The sequence below is a fragment of the Rhinopithecus roxellana genome, chromosome 7, assembly GCF_007565055.1.
Source record: "Rhinopithecus roxellana isolate Shanxi Qingling chromosome 7, ASM756505v1, whole genome shotgun sequence".
In the NCBI taxonomy this organism is placed as follows: Eukaryota; Metazoa; Chordata; class Mammalia; order Primates; family Cercopithecidae; genus Rhinopithecus; species Rhinopithecus roxellana.
This window is the reverse complement of record NC_044555.1, coordinates 72,666,862-72,688,078: the sequence shown is the minus strand read 5'-3', so window position 1 is coordinate 72,688,078 and position 21,217 is coordinate 72,666,862. Positions and strand designations below refer to the sequence as shown.

General features: G+C 40.6%; 1 protein-coding gene across 3 annotated transcripts in view; it reads right to left on the bottom strand.

Moving 5' to 3' along the window:
- STS (steroid sulfatase) overlaps positions 1–21,217 on the bottom strand; it is a 205,733-nt gene that overhangs the window by 75,887 nt on the left and 108,629 nt on the right. For all 3 annotated transcript variants that reach the window (XM_010354943.2, XM_030934721.1, XM_030934722.1), the window contains 4 exons: positions 19,552–19,673; positions 19,326–19,448; positions 17,089–17,512; positions 2,374–2,510 (listed from right to left, as the gene is read on the bottom strand). In XM_010354943.2, the coding sequence (XP_010353245.1) occupies positions 2,374–2,510; positions 17,089–17,512; positions 19,326–19,448; positions 19,552–19,673 (806 nt within the window). The remainder of the gene's footprint in view (positions 1–2,373; positions 2,511–17,088; positions 17,513–19,325; positions 19,449–19,551; positions 19,674–21,217) is intronic.

Here is a 21,217-nt window from a genome sequence, read left to right as displayed (position 1 = left end):
AGATTGAAAATACTCTCCAAATACTTTAGAGAGAACTAGTAGTGATACAACACTGGAAGTTAAACTTTCTAATGAGTCAGGCATGTATGTCATGCTAATTAAATAAAATGTAATCAACAGGTGTGATGAGATCAGTGTGAGGCTGCTTGATAGCCAACAGAAGTCTTAGAGTTGCATAAGCAGCCTGACACATTAAAATAGAACACTCATTAAAGAGAGAAAACATTCTACTGATTTACACTACTAAGATGTGAAAAATATAAATTGATTTATGTGCAACATTTTAGAAAGGAAAACAATAAAAGGATGCAGGCTTGTATTGGTATATGTACGAGCCGTAAGCATAATGTACTCTTCTTATAAATCTTGTTAGAGAGAATGTTCTGGTTTTGTTTTTCCTAGTTAGTATTACAAATGATACTCACTCTCATTACTTTATAGAATCACAGACTATTAGAGAAGAAAGAACCTCAGAACTTGCCTAATTTGAATCCTCCTATCAAGATGACAGAGCAGAGGCCTGAAGATATAAAACATCTCCCAAGTTCACAGAAATAATTAAAGAAACACCTAGAAGCTGGAAGAAGAGTCCAGTCTTGTTTCTTAAGAAGGTGCTCCTTCCATGATTTAAAACAAAACAGAACAAAATTTGTTCTGACAATCACCATAGTAGGTGACCACCACCGCCATCAATTTGCTGCTTTAAACAAACAAACAAACAAACATAACTGGGAAGCAACCTTCATGCATTTCCAAAACATCTGGATCCAAAGGTTAGAAACTACCGAGTTAGTTCACCAAAAGAAATGGAGAGAAGAATGAAAGAGAGAAAAAGTAAAAGGGAACAAACATATGAAAATCTTCGGCCGGGCGCGGTGGCTCAAGCCTGTAATCCCAGCACTTTGGGAGGCCGAGACGGGCGGATCACGAGGTCAGGAGATCGAGACCATCCTGGCTAACACGGTGAAACCCCGTCTCTACTAAAAAATACAAAAAAAAAAAAAAAAAAAAAAAACTAGCCAGGCGAGGTGGCGGGCGTCTATAGTCCCAGCTACTCGGGAGGCTGAGGCAGGAGAATGGCATAAACCCGGGAGGCGGAGCTTGCAGTGAGCTGAGATCCAGCCACTGCACTCCAGCCTAGGCGACAGAGCGAGACTCCGTCTCAAAAAAAAAAAAAAAAAAAAAAAAAAAAAAAAAGAAAATCTTCAGCAACCTGAGTGAGTACTGGAATATGGACAAAATGGTCTCTTCTGTCACTCTGATACCATCCAGATGGGCCCAGCAATGTAAAAGTAAGAGGCAATGCTGCTAGAAAAGACTTGAAATTGTGAGAAGTTCCGAGTGGACTGGAATGCTGATTTTTCATTCCTTTGTGTAACTCACACACAAGGCCTTCCCTACCTCATTGAGCACGAGGTTGCATGCTAGCCAACTCCTTAGCTGTGTACAGCTAAGAGACCCCAGGTGTAATCCTCCATCCTGGGACCTCTGAGCTCTGCAAGAGAAAATAAAAGCATAGGGATGATGATGTCCTGTAGATATGGAAGACATGCATTTTAACTTAAACAAAGCTTCAGTAAGGAAGTCTTCCCAATGTCAGTGAAAAATGCCACGTTTCTCAGAAATAGGGTTATTTGCTCAGGAAGGGAGAGAAGGAGTTTGGAGAACAAGGAAAGCTTTGCCGTCCTTAGATGCAGCAAGAAGAACACAAGGACCTCGTCACTGTTGCCCTGAGAGCCTCGCCAAGTGTGTAGCCAGCTGCAGGTATTCTGGATCCAAAATCCATCACACATCTAACTGCTAATGACAAGGCATTGTTCATATTTCATTGTTGATAGAATAAGGGATAATAAGGACTAAAGTTTTGCCTCCTTTCCTCCATGAATCTCTTCCATCTGCAGCCCACAGACTAGACTTCCCCTGAAATGTGTCCACTGGCAACTGCAGACATGCACAAGAGGGTAAAGATATATATATATTTTTAAGAGACAAGGTCTCACTCTGTCACCCAGGCTGGAGTGCAGTGGTGCAATCATAGCTCAGTGCAGCCTCAACCTCCTGGGCTCAAGACCTCCTGCCACCTCAGCCTCCCAATTAGCTGGGACCACAGGCATGTACCACCACACCCAGCTGATTTTTTTTATTTTTATTTTTTGTAGAGATGGGATCTCCCTATGTTGCCTGGACTGGTGAAGGTGCTTTTTGTATTCTATTTACCTTTCAGAATCAATGCATTTTTGGTTACTTTCAAAAAACCCCATACATTTGCTGTCTCTAAAGGCATTAGGAACATAGATGGAAATACACAGGAAAGAAAACACAAGGAGGCAAAGACTTAGCAGTTTTCTAAGAATTCACTGAGAAGAAACGTACCCACACTCCAGTCCATTTCCTCAACAGCATCCCCGTAGACTCCGTGTTTACTTTTGCCGGCAAAGTCCTTGCTGGAGAAAAGGGCCGTGTGCACATGGAGGTAGGACAAGACAAGCAGGAACGGAGTCTCAGTGTTCCTGCAAAAAAAAAAAAGGGGGGAGAAAAAAAAGACCACAGATAATGTAAGTATGTCTGCCACCATTCTGATTAGGATCCACCTATTATCATAGCAGGCGATTTGAAAATTCACAAAATACTACAAGTTAATTGCCTAATATGGTATCTTCCATCAGAGAAAGGTAAGTCTCTGTTGTGTCTCTATGAAGTGACTTATTGTTACCCTCTATGGATCAGTGCATGAAGAATTATGTTATTGAGACTTCCTCCAAAGACCCAACTCAGGAAGAGATTTAATAGAAAATTGTCTGTATTTGTTTTTTGTTGTTGTTGTTTAATTCTGTTCTTCCTTCTCTATATGGTGATTAATATGAATTCAAGCACCTTGAAAATAGTATTTCTTTGGGAAAAAATTTTATACACAAATACACATACACACACTACCAGAAAGACTATCTTTTAAAAATTGTAATTGATATATGCAAACAATTATACAAATATATATACAAATTTTGTATATATATGTATCATTTGATATATACAAATAATTCTTGTGTAGACTTGTTGGGAACAATGCAATAATATATGTTTACCATGTGGAATGATTAAATACAGCTAATCAAAATATTCATTTTCTCATATAGTTGTTATTTCTTTGAGGTGAGAACATTTAAAATCTCTCTCAGCAATTTTGAAATGTACAATACATTGACTATTTTTATGCTTTGGGGAAGAGGGATTCTAGTCTGTATGGCTAGCCTCAGGGGAGACTGAGAGACGATTCTCTGCTGGCCGTTTCCTCTTTGTCTTCAGTATTTTCTAGTTGCCCTGTTGGGGCTCAGAAAAGGGAACCCTAAAACAATATTGTTAAGCATCTGCTACAGGCCAGGCATGGTTCTAGCGTATGGAGATTATTATTTTATTATGATTTTATATTTGAGATAGAGTCTTGCTGTGTTGCTCAAGCTAGAGTGCAGTGGCATGATCTCGGCTCACTGCAAACCCCACCTCCTGCGTTCAAGCGATTCTGTCTCAGCCTCTGGAGTAGCTGGCATTAAAGGTGTACACCACCATGCCTGGCTAATTTCTGTAATTTTTTTAGTAGAGATGGGGTTTCACCATGTCGGCCAGGCTGGTCTCAAACTCCTGACCTCAGGTGATCCTCCTGCCTCAGCCTCCCAAAGTGCTGGGATTACAGGTATGAGCCACTGCACCCAGCCTGGAGATTCAATTTTTTTTTAGCAAATGCTAATAAAGCATGTGTTCCATGACACCAGAGTCTTTTATGCGCTCTCTTCTCCCACCAGACCACCAGGCAGGACATGTCATTTATATCATGGTGTTCCTGACACCTGCAAAGTGATTGGCAGGTGGCATAAATTCAGCAAATCTGTTATTGGATGAAATATTACATCTGCTTTCTAAGCATTGGCAGCCCCGCCCAGCAGTCAAGTAAATGACAGGGCCTTGGGAATGCAATGTGAATTGCATTGTGAATGGTTTATGTTGCATATGGTTTAGACTTCTGCCTAAGTCTCTTGTTACTTAGAAGGGATGTGGTTTATGTAACGGTTGCTCTAGAGCAAGGATTCCTCTGCTGAACTTCTGTCCTAAATCTCTTGTTACTTTGAAGGAATGTGGTTTATGTAACAGTTGCTCTAGAACAGAGATTCCTCTGCAGAACTTCTGTCCTCAGTGTTTTGTTACTTTGACGGGACATGGTTTATGTAACAGTTGCTCTAGAGCAGGGACTACGCTGCAGAACTTCTCTCCTAAGTCTCTTCTTACTTTTACCAGGTCATCTCCTATGGTCCACATCTTTACCAGCCAGTAACAGTTCAGAAGACTATATACATACATACATACATACATACATATATATATATATGTAGTTAAATTAATTTTTCTTCTATGTATTTCTGGCTTCCTTAACCTCTCATGATAGCCAAAAACATTCCAAATTTTGGACTGGGTGTCACAAATATTAATAAGTTTTCCTGGAAACAATAAACAGACATATGCTTTTCTAAATGCATTTGTATTTTGCTAATGTTAGTATACCTTGGGCTCCTCGAACTGCTCACACCTATGGCTGTAACACTTCATTTTTAAGGTCAGTTCTTATATTAATTAACCCCTACTCCTTTGAAAGAGAAAATCAGCATAAAACAGCACACTTTGGGTTAGAGCTAAGCCAGGCATCTCCAGTTATCTGAAAATAGGCAGATCAAATCTAACGAGTTATTGGTAATCATTAGAACCATGTTTTATTATTCCAGTACTTGGTGGCAAATTTTTTTTACAATAATATGAAACAAGGAAATGCTGTTAATATCTCACAGGAATGTGAGCAACTGTTACATAAACCGCATTCCTTCAAAGTAACAAGAGATTCAGAACAGAAGTTCTGCAGAGGAATCCTTGCTCTAGAGCAACCATTACATAAACCACATCCCTTCTAAGTAACAAGAGACTTAGGCAGAAGTCTAAACCATATGCAACATAAACCATTCACAATGCACGTCTCACAGGAACTGGAATAAGAAGGCATGCAATGAGAGCCCACTGGACCTGGTCTATAACATTCACTGTTACGTCTCAGAAAGAAAAGAGGACATACTACTGCTTAGATGGAAGCACTGGAATTGTCATCCTAGCTGATGACTTACATATGAGCATCTCTACCAAGCCACGTGTTTGGTTCCTTCTAAGAGAAGATGCCCTTGAACGGAGCCACGGTATGTTAGAGAGCTTGGCCACACAGGGCAGACTGTGAAGCCTCCATTCTACTTACTATGGGGAAAGTTTATTCACACCTGGGCAAATTGCACCTCCTTCCCCAGAAGCAGATTGTGTTCCCCTAAACTGGCTTAGATTCCTCAAAACGAACATGAAATTACAGTCTTTGTGTTCCTAAATAGAGAGTTACATTATGTATGAGAACAATCTCACTGCAATTTCACTCTCATCTGTTCTCCCATTTATTTTTAGATTTAAAGTTAAGGAAAATAGATAAGAAAGCTTAAAAAGTCAATCTCCCAAGCACGGTACATGGTCATACAGGATGTGAGTGACAGAATTTGCTGAGAACAAAGAGCTATTGCATGGATTGAAATGCCCAGCACTGGGCTCCAGTCCAGTTTCGACTTGGATTCTCCAATTTTGGATAGCAGTCCTCTTGTTCAAAAGTTAAAAAAGAAGAAGAAGAAGAAGAAAGAGACATCCATCAACATGATTGGCAGGATCATAAAATTGTGCCATATTAAAATGTGAGGTGGAAATAAGGAAATAAATGATAAGGATGACACACCGGCAAATAAGAGAGCCTGAAATAAAAGCTGGTTCATGAGGACTGAAAGAACAGTTGAGTCAAAGATCTGAGCTTCAATCAAGGCTACAGAATGTGACCTTTGTCTTGGAATGCAGGGGAATCCTCCTTAGAAGGGGAGAAGGGAATCAATGTGTTTATTATCAAAATTCACATATTTATGGAACTCGTTTTCTATCATCTCTCTATAAAGCAGTGGTTTTTCATCCTATAGGGGTGACATCAGAGATACCAGCATCTTTATGTATACTCTGTGCATCGAGTAGAGTTGATTAGATTTGACATACAAAAACAAACCCAGAAAACAGAGAAAAGCATACTTGGCTTGCAAAAACACTGTTCCAAGATTTACCATCCAGGAACAGAAGTGAAATCAACGGTGCATGGGAATGTTGGCTAGCCAGACATAAATCACTGACTTTCCTGCACACACCTGAGGTGTAACTGACAGCCTGTGCCCAGGTGAAGGAATTCTTGCTTTGTGATATTCTTTGAGAGACCAGGAAAGACCATTGGCTTCACACCCAGGCTCAGGAAGGAGATCTGGGTCTCCCTTCCTCTCTATGACCTTGAAAGCTGAATGACACATCAGCAAGTGGGTGGAAGAAAGATTTCTCAATAACAGCTTAACTCCTTTTTTATTAGCTGGAGTACTTCAGTAAACAATTCTTTTGAAAATTTATTGCCACTGTCTTGCACACTGTGCGAAAAGATAGAACTTTCAGCTGCTACATGCCTGAGCTCCATTTGTTAAAAATACAGAAGGCAGCCCTGAGCCTTTCCAGCAACATGTAATCATTCCGATCTCAGAATCAAAAGATTTACATTCTATAGAGGCAGGAGTGAAAATTCAGGCAAGAAGATGGTTAAGGCATTTTTTTTCTGTCTGTCATAAAGTATACTTTTGATAGTCTTTAGATTAATAATCTTCATCTGAGCGTCTGACCTTTATTATTGTAGTATTGTTCCAACTGCAGTGGGCATAGGGAATAACGGGAATGCAAATAGGGATGTCAGTGAATTCCTTCTGGATACCTTCTGCTGCTGGTAATTAGAGTATGGCATAAACCAGATAGCAGTATCAACAGTCGCCGCCCCCCCGCCCCCCCCACGAATTTCACGTGACCACCTCTGCGTGCAGCAGATGGATTTATACATCCAGCTGTTCATGTCTTCTATCTATGAATTTTGCAGTTATTAAGCAAATGTTCTGCTGACACACGATACTAGGCACTAGAAATATAAAGAGAGACTGGAACGGACCCTGCCATCAGCAACCCACAGTTCAGACAAGAGCATCGATGGTTAGTCTGAGCTGTCTTAAGTACCCTTACCCAGTGCTGCAGAGAATGAATTCAGAGAAGGAGAACTTATCTCAACCTGGCAGGGGTCAGAATTTGCTCCCAGAAAGAGGTAGCTTTCAATGGTTCACATAGCATGACAGCGTTTGTGAATGTTTTCCATAAACATGTAGGCTTTTGAGCTATTCACAGGTATGATATTCAGAGATACAGAAATATACGGCTGGAGAGGCATTTCCAGGGTCAGGTCTAAGCATTCTTTATCTATGCCCCAGTCAGTTGGGAATGCCATGGACCCACTAGATCTAGTATGGCAAAAGACGAACATCCCTCGGTACCTGTATTGTTACAATATGCTCAGCCTGAAACCAGAGGTTCATCCAAAAAAGAAGCCCTCCCCCACCCCTTTTTCTTTTCAGAGACAGGGTCTTGCTCTGTTGTGCAGGCTGGAGTGCAGTGGTGCAATCATCGCTCACTGCAGCCTACAACTCCGGGGCTTAAGAGATTCTCCCACCTCAGCTTCCTGAGTAGCTGGGACGACAGGTGTGCACGACTATGCTGAGCTAATACTTCCTTATTTTTTGTAGAGACAAGGTCTCAGTATATTGCCCAGGCTGGTCTTGAACTCCTGGCATCAAGCAATCTTCTCACCTCAGTCCTCAGGTAGCTGGGACTACAGGCACACACCACCATGCCCGGCTAATATTACTTTATTTTTTGTAGACACAGGGTCTTGCTGTATTGCCCAGGCTGGTCTTGAACCCCTGAGCTCAAGTGATCCTCCCACCTAGACTTCCCAAAGTGCTAGGATTACAGGCATGAGCCACTGTGCCCATTGCCCTCATTTTAAAATACATATCCCATAGGCCCACAAAAGTTAGAAACAAATCATGTGTTATCTACAGTTACTGAATAATGTGACTCTTTGATAATTCTTTAATTATTTAAATTTTCCATTTTTGAATGAGCATCTGTGTGTGTCCCTCTGTATTGCCCTTAATGTTTAATCTGATTTACTTTTCTTACCATGAATTAAAATCAATATCACCCCATTCCTTTCTGGCTTACACTATTGTGTATTGCCCTTAATGTTTAATCTGATTTACTTTTCTTACCATGAATTAAAATCAATATCACCCCAGCCTTTCTGGCTTACACTGGCTTATCGAAGCTAATGAAACCTCCTAAAGATCCCTTTATTCAAAAGACACTTTGAGCCAAATCACAGGTATTCATCACAGCCACTTACACTGGGGTAAAGCTGGAAATGGGAGAGGATAGGCTGGAGGCACCCAATAAATGCATTTCGCAATTGTGACTGTGCCAAATGGTGATAGCAGTACATAGACCAGGACAAAAGGTCATATCTTCTTCCAATAATATATGTATCAGCTGTCATAGATTTTAGGGAATTATGATTACACAAGCAATGCTTGTAGAAAGGAGGATTTATTTATCATTAAAGTATAGACCATAGGAAATGGTAGGAGAGATTCTTCCCCATGGCTCGCCACTAAAAGTATAATCTTTTCATGTCAGTGTTTCCCCCCACCCCTTGATTACTGACACTTTCCATCATGCTGATGTTTTGGTGGTTTTTCTGTGGAGAGCTGTCAGGGAGCAGGGCTTATTGTTGTCAGAAGAGGAGACTTACCACTCCGGGAAGTCAGAGATTAAAAAAGAACTCTACATAATTTCCAAATTTTTGATTTGTTATCCATAAATCCTTTGCTAAAAAAATTCATTTATAAAGAACAAGAGTTAGCCTACATTGAGCTTGACTAAAACTTACTAGCTTTTATTGAAATTCTAATTATAATATCTCAAAATATACATACATATATTTAATATATTGAAACAACTTAATAAACTTCAGCCTGGAGAACCTTATATGAATGGCAAATTCCAGATAAATCTATAAACCCCATAAATGTATAACATACTATACAGATTATGTGGGTGTGTATAAAGTCATTGCCATTCTTGGAAATTTACTGTTCGAAGTGAGCATATATATATCTTCAGAGAAAAACACAAAGCGATTTACCTAAACTTAAATATTTTTCCTAGTAAGGAAGCACTGCTTCAACGAATTCAGAGAAGAGGTCAACATATCTGGTTTTTCACAAAGCAGAGTGACCAACATCCATCTCTTTCTATTGAAGACATAAAACATGAATCTCATTCTACCCACCAGCATGACACCTTTTTAAAAATTAGCCTTGACTTGAACTAAAGAAAAAAGCTGTTTGTGAATAAAATTAACTTGCTACATTCTCCCACCATCCTTACCCTTTATTTTCTTTTCAGAGCATCCAGATACTTCACGATTGCCATAGTAATGATAACACTACTGATACTGAAACTTATCTATAAGAATTACAGAGATGCATTCTCCTTCCTTGAGCATTGGACCTAGACTCTTCCATCTGGAAAAAGGTGTCAAGACACCCATATAACACCGTAATCTTCTTCCAGCTAATCCTCACTCGGACTAATCCTCACTCAATAAGTCTAACGCACCGGAGTAGATGGAAATGATTCCCCCAACTGTTTATGAAGCATTCCAACATTCAAAAGGTTGAGTTAGCTCTGTTTAAATTCAGCCTCTACTCTTTATTACCTGTGGAGCTTTGTTCATTCAAACGATTTCAGTTTCAAAGTTTCTCCACGGTAAGACATCTCTTTACTGACCTCATGAGGTTATTATGTGGTGTGAAGGAAGCAATGGGTGTGGAAGGTGCACAAAATAATGTGTGTATCCACAGCACCTGACGTATAATTGGCAACCACTCCACAGTGTCTATTACACTTGAACATGTCCCATTCCGTGTTACCATTTCTGCTGTACACCTAAGTTGGATCTGTTTTGCATTGCAACGAAGAGAGGGATGGCAAATCCCAAAGCTGTGATAATGGGATGACCCTACAGGGCACGTACAGAGAGCTGGGTATCTCTAAGAAATTTATAGTTCACTCCTTTATGCAAGAATAACAAGGATTTCTGGCTAATTAAAGTGTATTCAGGATGACCCATCTCCTGAATTACTGTAGAGCGTATAACATATGGTGAGCTAATTATTCAGCTCTCTAATAATAGAAGCATCTCCCCCAGATAAATTTATCCCTGAATGAGTCAATTAGGGTGAGGGATTGTGGAGTGGATGGTTATATATTCTAAATCATCGCTCTCCTCAACTTGAAAATATATGCTTGGAATCCCAGGCCACAAACTGGGTTTGACTAAGTGGACTTCATTTGCAAGAATCACAAGCCAATGAAGCATCTTTGCCTTATGCCTCCTTGTCATTCATATCCTAATATTGCAAGCTAGCATCTCACGAGCAAACCCTTGAGTATAAATCATATCAGTAACACAGTGCACAGAAAGCCTATAAATTTTAGAAGTAGGAGTTTTAAATCATTTTCCTCACCACCTTTGACAGATGAACTGAGAAGCAGCTGTGTACAAAAAAAAATATACATACATATATATATTTCTGTATGTTAAAATATCTAAACAAGGCACCAGTTGCAACTGGAAATTTTTAAATTCAAAAGTATTTGGGTAATTTCCACTAATACTACCATTGCTTTGATCAGGCATTCCTTTTTCGGCTGCTGAAAAATATACCTCCATTTCTCACAAAGGTGGTAAGACCTGGCTAAATTGCTCACGATATTCTGGATAATGAAATAACACATATAAATGTATCTTCAGACATTGAAGGAATGTTTTATGAACATGGTGGTGTCACCAATGTTAGGATTCTTTGGTAGCATATCAAGGCCATTCTCTCAAGACTCTTGGATATCATATTTTGTGAATCAGATAACTAATCTAACGCAGACAGACAGCTCTACCCAAGGATGATTGTAACAATGTGCTTTAAATCTTTTATCTTCAGATAATGTATGTAAGAAGTTTTTTGTGAATGGCATCACAGTGTACAAAATGCTAGCATTTTCACTAATATTAACTATGCAGTGAGTGCTCCAATGTGGACAATAGCCATCTACACTAGAATCACCTATTTTGAAGAAAAAACCCTTTTGTTATAATTCAATAACCATCACCTCCAACTGTGGTGCTGCTAGAACATCTTAAATCTCTAGTTCTGAAAGAAAATCTCAGCTCTCTAATAATAATTAGAGATAATCAAGATAAACTTGTCAGGCTTCAATATCCTCATGATCATCAAATTTGTTTTGGTCGCCTCTCAAAATTATATACTGAGGAAGCCATTAAAATGCCTTGTAATCATACGAATATTTATATATCTAATAGATTAAACAATTTCTGTCAAAATACATGTCATACAAGGTGATTCACCCTGAAAGCCGAGTGTCATTTCTGACTATCCATTGTCTAATGGACACTACATTAATCTCCACCCTGTCTGGTTTTGAGAGATTTGTGGTAGATGAAGACTGATAGAAGGATGTCCAGCTTTCCCAGCAAATTTGACAAACAGCACAATGTTGTTTTCTGCCTTAAATAGACCGGCCCAAGAGTGCTGCTCCATCTTGGAATGGCTATGCTCCTGTTTATCAAATACAGTAAAGCTAGCACACTAGGTAAGAGCATGGTCAATCATGTAGACTGTGACCCATTGATACATCATGAATTTAATTTAGTTCCCGAACCAGATTATTACAAAAAAACAAAACAACAACAACAACAACAACAACAACAAAAACAGAATAAAATAGGGTGGAAAATATCAGGGCAATCACCTTAGTAAGAGAAAGATCATTTCTTAAGCTTTTTTTTCAATCACGTATCTGTGTGCATCTTCCTAGATGATGATATAACTGAATGATGTATCTTATAAAGTTCCAAAGCTTTTACATGAGATCACCTGTCAGCATCACCTTCTAGAAAAATCTAGGTGACAAATAACTGCAGTGTTTCTGCACAGTAGCCAAAGCTCACACACATATACAAAACCCAGTGTTTCTCAGAGTGCCCTATGAAACACCCAGCTTAGAATGTCTTGAGAAGCTTATTAAAATGCTGATGCAAAGTCTCGCTTCGGAACTACTCTGTGACAGTCCCCAGAGTTCATCTTGGCCATCTTCAGCTGCAATAAGCACCTCTGGGGTTTTCCTTATGCAAAGTCTGAGGTATCGCTTGTCTACCCCTGTAGTACTGGACTCTCCCTTTTCCCTTCTTTGTCTATCTGCAGGAAGTCACAGTGATCCTGTATTATATGCCACCATACACTAGCCTAGCAAAGGTCACCTACAATGCATAGTTCTGAACCAAGTGCCATGCCCAGGAGGCAGGTGGCCAGCCCTGCAATGTCTGCTTCTGGCTGTGTGGGTTGACCATGGGCACTGATAACTCCGCAGTATCTCTGTACAAATAATATTTGAAATGAATGTTCAGGAGTGTGACTGACAGTGTGAAGTCTTCCTTCCTCTCTTAGGAATTGCATGACATCCTTCACCATGCCATTTTGCTGTGAGTGGAATCCGACAGGTTTCTGCAGTCTCTGGTGCCTGTGTAAGACAGGCTGTCAGCATGGGCATGACATGATGGAGCTATGGCTACCCACAGACCCCAACGTTTACCCAGGACAGGCACCCAGACTACACGCATATTGCCCAAGAACGACTCACGACCCCTCCAGCATGTGCCCGTCAGCCCAAATCTGTGAAAATCATGACAAATAGCCCACCTCATATCTGAATTCTGACAGACCTATAAATAGTTGCTTAAAGGACTTTTAGTGGCTATTATCCATCCCTGGGCAGAAAATTCTTTATTCTTTACATTAATACTTGCTGCTGCTGTACGTGTATATCTCCTATAGCTTCCCTTGGAAATCAATTTCAATAATTTATCTATTTATAAGTTAAATACATATGTGTGTAAAGCACACACACACATATATACACACACGCCATATGTGTTTACACATATATATATACAGACACATATGCACACACAACACCAAACTATAGATTTTCTTTACTCTATTTTTCTCTGATGAAAATATTAAAATACCAATAAACAGTATACTTCACATCAATGCTTCAAGTACAGACATGCATCCTATAGTGACAGGGATATGTTCTGAGAAATGTATCATTAAGCAATTTCATCATTCTGCAAACATCATACAGTGCACTTACACAAGCCTAGATGGTACAGCCCACTACACACCCAGGCTATATGGTAGAGTCTATTGCTCCTAGGCTACAAACCTGCACAGCATGTGACTGTACTGAGTACTGCAGGCAACTGCAATGCAATGGCAAGTATTTGTGTATCTAGATATACGTACAGATAGAAAAGGTACAGGAAAAAATGCAGTATAAAAGATACAAACGTGGCTGGGTGTGGTGGCTCATGCCTGTAATCCCAGCACTTTGGGAGGCCGAGGCAGGTGGATCATTCGGGGTCAGGAGTTTGAGATCAACCTGACCAACACGGTGAAAACCCGTCTCTACTGAAAATACAAAAATTAGCTGGGCATGGTAGTGGGCACCTGTAATCCCAGATACTTCAGAGGCTGAGGCAGAGAATCACTTAAGCCCGGGAAGGGGAGACTGCAGTGAGCCGAGATCGCACTACTGCACTCCAGACTGGGCAACAGAGTGAGACTCTGTCTCAAAAAACAAAAAAGATACAAACATACAGCTGCATAAGGCAGCTCCATTATAATTTCATGGGACCTCTGTCATATACATGGTCCATTGTTGACCAAAATGCTATTATGTGGTACATGTCTGCAATCCAAATTTTATAATAAATTAGCCCCTTTCGTTTACACTTATTTATAACCTTGGGCAAATTCCTTCAACTTCCACTCACATAGTTGTAATATCAAATAATTCTTTTTTAAAATTCCAAGGCTAGTGTTGATTTTTCTCCTGGTGTGCCTACCTTTTTTACTTACAAATGTCTGTTAAATATTAATTTGCCTAGAGTCTGCACTAAGTAGGTGTTTGCTCACATGTTCTTTTATTCTTTTGTTGTAGAGTCTGCCCTTTCTCTCCAGCTGTTCATGAGGTTTCCATGGGGCTTCATTAAATGTCAGTAATTTCCAAACGCAGTCCTCTGTTCCAGGTTAACCCAAGCACTGCAACTTTTATCCCTCTGACATACTTAGCTTCTCATAAAATTTCATCTGAAATATTCCTCAGCTTTAAAACAAATTTGAAAATCACTACTTGCAGCAGGAAAATCACTGCTATATGTTCAGTAAGGCCATTTCATTGTCTTCTTCCTGAAGACATGGGGAGACTACCTCTTAGCCCCATGTCAAGTCAAGGTGGAGATGTGGGGCCTGGTCTACATGCTGACCCCTGGGTCAGTGAAGTAAGGAAAAGTCCCCAAGAGACCCTTCAACTCTTTTCTCCTGTGGATGCTATTGGGAAGGCCATCTATTGAGATTGACAGAACCACAAGATATTAGCAACCTGGATCCCTGAGTCTCCTCATGGAGCAAAGATTCCCTAGAGCATCACCCAACCAGCAATAGATTTCGCATGGGCAAGAAACAAATTTTCAAGTGTTAATCCACTGAGATTTTGTCAGTCTCCACTGACAAAAACAGACCCTGGCAGCAGAAGTGGGATGTTAACCAAAATAAAAACTTAAATTGTGTGGTGCTCCCTCAGCAGTTGGGTAGCCAGTACATAGCGTACTCTCTGGAACCAAGTCCCAGAGGCTGAAACTGAGAATACTTACAATGACCAATGACCAGTTTATATATTTCACAGTTAAATGACAATTTAGATTTTAATAAAATCTGTTGAAACTGAGAGGTGGTGTGAACTATAAGAACCAATCATTCTATTTTTGTCTCATTTTTAGAGGGAGGAAGTGATACTATCAATTGCAACTTTTGTGTAAGTCACTTCATAGTCTGTTCAGATACCCAAACCATATGTGGGTTTCTGTCAGAGTCGATGAAACACTTTTGTGATACCAGAGAGATATACTAAAATACACCCTATGATTTATCTATTGCATAATCTGTGATGTTGTGTGTAGCAGGACACTGTTGTACTTCCAGGTGAATGGGTTGCTCCTACACTGTTTCATAACTGGAAGAAGAGAGTGAGGAGAACCACTGCCCATTCCCAAACTCCAGTAAAGCATCAACTCCATGTCCACAAGATCTGGACATAGGAACACAACATCAACTCCATGTCCACAAGATCTGGACATAGGAACACAACATCTTCCACGTGAGGAAATGACAACATAATTTTCATAGAGTACATTACTTTTTACCTTTCTCACCAGCCCTAACTTATGTAGCTTCCACATACCTTAACTATGTATTTTCTTCTTAGGCTGAGCATATTTGCTTGTTTTAAAATTAAATCCCTAATATACTTTCCCTTCATCACAATAACTTCCTTTTCATTGTCATTCATTGTTCAATCCAGAGATTCATTTTACAATTTTGTGTCATGCAATTAATTGGATGACAAACCAATATTACCTATATTTCCTCTATCTCCTTTATAATTTTTAAATCACCGCCCAAACTCTCTTTTAAATCTCCCATAGAGTTTAAGTCACCATAAAGACCAAACGTCTGATTTTCAGATGAACTTTCCATTTCTCTTTAAAGTCCTGTCCTCCACAGTTACAAGTGGAACAAAATACTGTTATTTGCTTGTTTTGAATAGCAAGTGCTCTTGACATAGGCTCTATATAATATCTGCTTAATTATATCTACTTATGCTCTCTATATTGTGTATTATAATATAGATATATATTATACCTACCTATGTAACTCAGGAATGTTGTCTGCTCCGCTGTTAATGGTTACTCCACCTACAGACTGCAATCCCCAAAACGATAAACTCAATGGGACCCAACAGACCCAAAAGACATCACTCACTTCACCCAGTTTACTCACAGAGGTTTTGGTTCTGCTTTGTTTGCTCAGAGATTAACCCAAAATATTTTGGATCTTTCCACATTGTTTATATCACAAGGACAACCTCTAAACTAAACATAAGCCATTTTCTTGCCTCTCTTGATGGCCACATTCGAAGATTAAAGACCAGTGGGGCTGGGTACCTGGCTCACACCTGTAATCCCAAAACTTTGGGAGGCCGAGGTGGGTGGATCACCTGAGGTCAGGAGTTCAAAACGCAGACTGACCAAGTTGGTGAAACCCTGTCTCTACTAAAAATAGAAAAAAAATTAGCCAGGCATTGTGGCAGGCACCTGCAATTGCAGCTACTCAGGAGGCTGAGGCAGGAGAATCACTTGAATCTGGGAGATGGAGGTTGCAGTGAGCAGAGATGGCACCATTTGCACTCCAGCCTGGGCAACACAGCGAGACTCCATCTCAAAAAAAAAAAAGGCCCGCAGGATATCTGACACCTCCTTTGTCATCAGCAGACATTATTTTGCCGTGGCCTTTCCCGCCCAGGGTGTGGGGAGTGTTGGCAGACGCTCTAAGGAGAGCACACTGCATTGAAATACCTTTCTAAGGCCATTAAACATGTGCTATGGTGAGTGTTGGCTGAAGAAATATGTTAGGCATGGAAGGGAAAATGTGGCTAGCATAATAATCCTTCTGGTTCTGGCCGGGTGCGGTGGCTCACGCCTGTAATCCCTGCACTTTGGGAGGCCGATGCGGGTGGATCACGAGGTCAGAAGATCGAGACCATCCTGGCTAACACGGTGAAACTTCGTCTCTACTAAAAATACAAAAAATTAGCCAGGCATGGTGGTGGGCACCTGTAGTTCCAGCTACTTGGGAGGCTGAGGCAGGAGAATGGCATGAATCCCGGGAAGGCAGAACTTGCAGTGAGCTGAGATTGTGCCACTGCACTCCAGCCTGGGCGACAGAGCAAAACTCCGTCTCAAAAAAAAAAAAAAAACAAAAACAAACAAACAAAAAAAACTCTGCTGGTTCTTCCACCTCCACGAGAAATAACCCAGAATGTTTTCTAACAGGCAGCATCAGAGGACAAGGCAATACCCACCGCTGTATGAACTGGGCCGCCTCCACCGTTAGCCTCTGGGTGAGATTGTCATAGGACATGGGCTGTTGAATGATCTCATAGTTCCTCATCATGAAGCAGTTCAGGGGCCGGAAGTAATGAAGGAAGCCCAAGAAAAGGGTCAGGATTAGGGCTGCTAGGAAGAGAAGGCTGAAAAAAATGCCTAGAGGCACGCGGAGTAGCCCCAGACAATTGAGTGCAGCGAAGGTAAGGAGGGTGACCCCGATGATCTGCAGGGGGATGAAGACCAGCCTCTTGAAGGCCGTGGTGAAGACGCTGCCCTCTCCAGGCTTGCAGTCTCTCAGATTGGTCAAGGAGATCCCATAGAAATAATTGAAGCCGTGATGTAAAGGGTGGTGACAGAAGTCAGTCTTGCTGTGACAGCTCATCCCAAGGTGCCATTTCCCTGAGAAGACAAATGGGGGATCACTTCAGTCCCAATAAACACACTGATTCAAATCCAAGCTTCTGTTCCTACACACTGAAAAGGAGGCTCTGACTATTTCATGAAGCTAGCCTTCCCGCTCATAGGACCCTAGAGTTTTTCACTTTTTTTTTCCACAAACGCTAAGGTATTACCTACTCACTCTACCAGAAAATAAGAACTAATTTAGCTATTCCAATAAAACAAAACAAAAAAACAAAATCTCAACCAGATAAAAATCCTCTACTCACTCTACCAAGAAATACGAACTAATTTAGTGATTTCAACAAAACAAAACAAAACCACCACCAAAAAAACCCCAATCAGATAAAAATCCAAAACGAAAACTAGCTAACATCTTTAATAGACAGGAAACCACACTCTAGAGAAAAACACAAGTTTTTTTTTTTTCTTTTTCCTGGTCAGATGCTTTTCTGAGATAGGCCCTTAAAATTAAAGTTTTAGAAGCAACTTAATTTTGTTCCTTGAATGTTAAAAGTGGAAATGAATCCTTACTTCAGAACCTACCCCTGAGGCATGAGGAAATCACACTCAGTAACTCAGCAATTATTTTAAGCACCTCTGAAAATTTCTTATAAAATGTTAATTAGATCACTAAATTAATGAGTGCCTCACAAAAGAAAAAAATGACAGTTTTTTAACAAGATTTTGGAAGAAAGAAAAGGGTCATTTTGCTCCTCTGAGATTTGCTAGGATTCATTTTATGGCCTGCTTAGATTCAAGCTCTTCATGTAAACAGGAAAGTTTCAATCCTATCTACAGGATAAAATCAGTGGGTGTGTCAACAAGACAAATTCTGACATAATTTTATACTGGAAAGTAAAATGAAAATCTTTATCAATAGCATGGTGTGTATAGTTTTGTACATTCTCTCTATGTATATGTCTATCTTTCATTTGTTCCATCTATCATCTATTTCATCCATCCAATTGCCTCATTATCTATCTATCCATGCTGTCATTTTTGTCTCCCTGCATCTATTTATCTATAACATCTATCTATCTATTTATCTATCTACCTATCTATCTATCTATCCATCCGTCATATCTATCATCATCTATTTCATGCATCCATCCCATCTATCTCATCTTTGTCCCTCTCTGCATCTATCTATCTATCTATCTATCTATCTATCTATCTATCTATCTATCTATCTATCATCTATCTATCTATCTATCTATCTATCTATCTATCTATCTATCTATTTTTCTATCTATTTCTCTATCTATCTAGCTAGTTATCATCTATTCCATCCATCCATCCATCCATCCATCCATTCATCCATCCATCCATCCATCCCATCTATCTCACCTTTGTCTCTCTCTCCATCTATCTATCTAGCTAGCTAGCTAGCTACTTCTCTACCTATTATCTATCTATCCATCTGTTCATCAATGCTTTCTTCCATCTATCCATTCATCCATCCATTCATTCATCCATCTATCATTAGGTATCATCTAAGTATCTATTTATCTATACACACACACAACACACACACACACAAACATACAACACACACACACACACACACACACACACACACACACACACACACACACACATCTATACATTCAAGTAGTCCAGATAGGCTCACTGTGTTTTAGCCTACAATTGAAATTATTTTGTTCCCATTTAAAGTTGTGCAAAGTGTACCAGCAACGTCATCCCTAAGATAACTGTCATGACGTCCCTCCCGCTCTTTTGCTAACTTTGTCCAAGTCCTCCCTGCCGTTCCCATACCTATAGATGGTTCCCATCCCATAGATGCTCATACCTATCAGTGCTGTTGAATAACCTTGATCCTTCAGAAGCTTAGCAAAGGTAATCTCATTGGTGGGAAGTCCTCCCGAAGAGGCTGTGAAGAGGAAAACTCCAGTGCGGGACCAAGATGCCATTCCTGAACCAGGAAAAAAATCAACCCTTAGGAACCAGGAGATACCTGGAGGTGGGAGGCTGTCCCGAAGGAGACCACAGCCCCTGCGATGCAGATAGGAGGTTACCTGATCGGACAGGGTACCGGCCAGTCATGAAGGCTGCCCTGCTTGGTGTGCACAGGGGTGATGCTGCCAGGTGCTGAGTGAGTTTCACTCCCCCACTGGCCAACCGGTCGATATTGGGAGTCCTGGAACAAAAGAATCATAGCATTTGTGATCATTTTCACTTAATGTTCATGTATTTATTTTTGAGACAGGATCTCACTCTGTCACCCAGGCTGGAGTGCAGTTGCGCGATCTCGGCTCACTGCAACCTCCACCTCTCGTGTTCAAGCAATTCTCTCATCTCAGCCTTGTGAGTAGCTGGGACTACAGGCACGCACCACCACGCCTGGCTAATTTTTGTATTTTTTTGGTAGAGGCAGGGTTTCACCATGTTGGCCAGGCTGGTCTCAAACTCCTGACCCCAAGTGATCTGCCCCCCTCGGCCTCCCAAAGTGCTGGGATTATAGGCGTGAGCCACTGTGGCCAGCTCTGTGATAATTTTCAAAATGAAACTGTCTGTGGCTCTTTATAGTGGGAAACTTCTCAATGAGCAAGGGCGAGTCTGGGGTTATGTGGGAGAGAGAGGCAGGGGAGGTGGTGAAGAAGTGATACAGAATCAAGACTCAAGCTGCAACAAAACCATGGAGATGTGTGAATGATGCAGGCAGGGCATCCCCAGAAGGTCCATTCATGATACAGAGGGCTCTGAGCTCCTGGTCTCACTAACCCTGAGTTAGAAGAGAGAAACCAAGTCTTCAAAATAGGATACTGCAGGGAGGGAAAGATGGGGTGAATGAGGATGAGGCTTCACTCTTCTCCCATCCACATCTCCCAAGTTACCTCTGTGTCACCAAAAGAGAAATCTCCATGGTCAATCTGACGCCCCTCTTTTCCCAACCACAGCCAAAGGGAATTCCACAACCAGCTTTAATGAGCCCCTGCCTAATTTCCACATGCCCCCAGGGACAGGGAATAATCAGACTCCATGTGCCTCAACCAGTGAGCATCAACAAATGGGTTAATATGCTCCAGGAAAAAGGCACAAATACTACAGTGAAGAAACTAGATGCTGTGACTCCCAAATACTCTTTGTTGGCTTATATTTTTATGCTTAATAAAGTCTTATTTATGAGTTCACTTGTAGAGTGATACCTTTTGCAAGATAAGCCATCCTGATGCCTTTCTCTATGAATGAATTGGCTGATCATTTTGGGAAGTCATTTAGCAATTAATATCTTTTAGTTTTTGGACCATACCAAGCTATATCCCACAAGATATATCCCATGTCCTCCACCAGGAATCCAGGTCCCTTCTTCCCTGCCTGGCTTATCATCTGCCATCTTTCAGTTCCAGGTACAGATGGAATTCTCATGGGCCTCCAGCACCCTTCCTTGTTTATGCAAGGGAATTGACCTATATTTGGAACAGTAGTCCATACTCCACCAGACCAGCAGCGTCCTCACTGTAAAGCAATGGCATGGCTAATTGTGCTCCCCTTCAAGATGGTTGCCTGTAGGGTGGGAGTATACATCTTGTTCATTGGTTCCATGGCTTCCCTAGACCAATGCCCTTACAGAGTAGTACTGCAATGATGCATAGTTTGAAGGGGGAAATAATTTCATTGCATCTGTAATGTCAAACTAGTGATCATTTATTAATTTAGTGAATGTGTTTAATTACAAATATT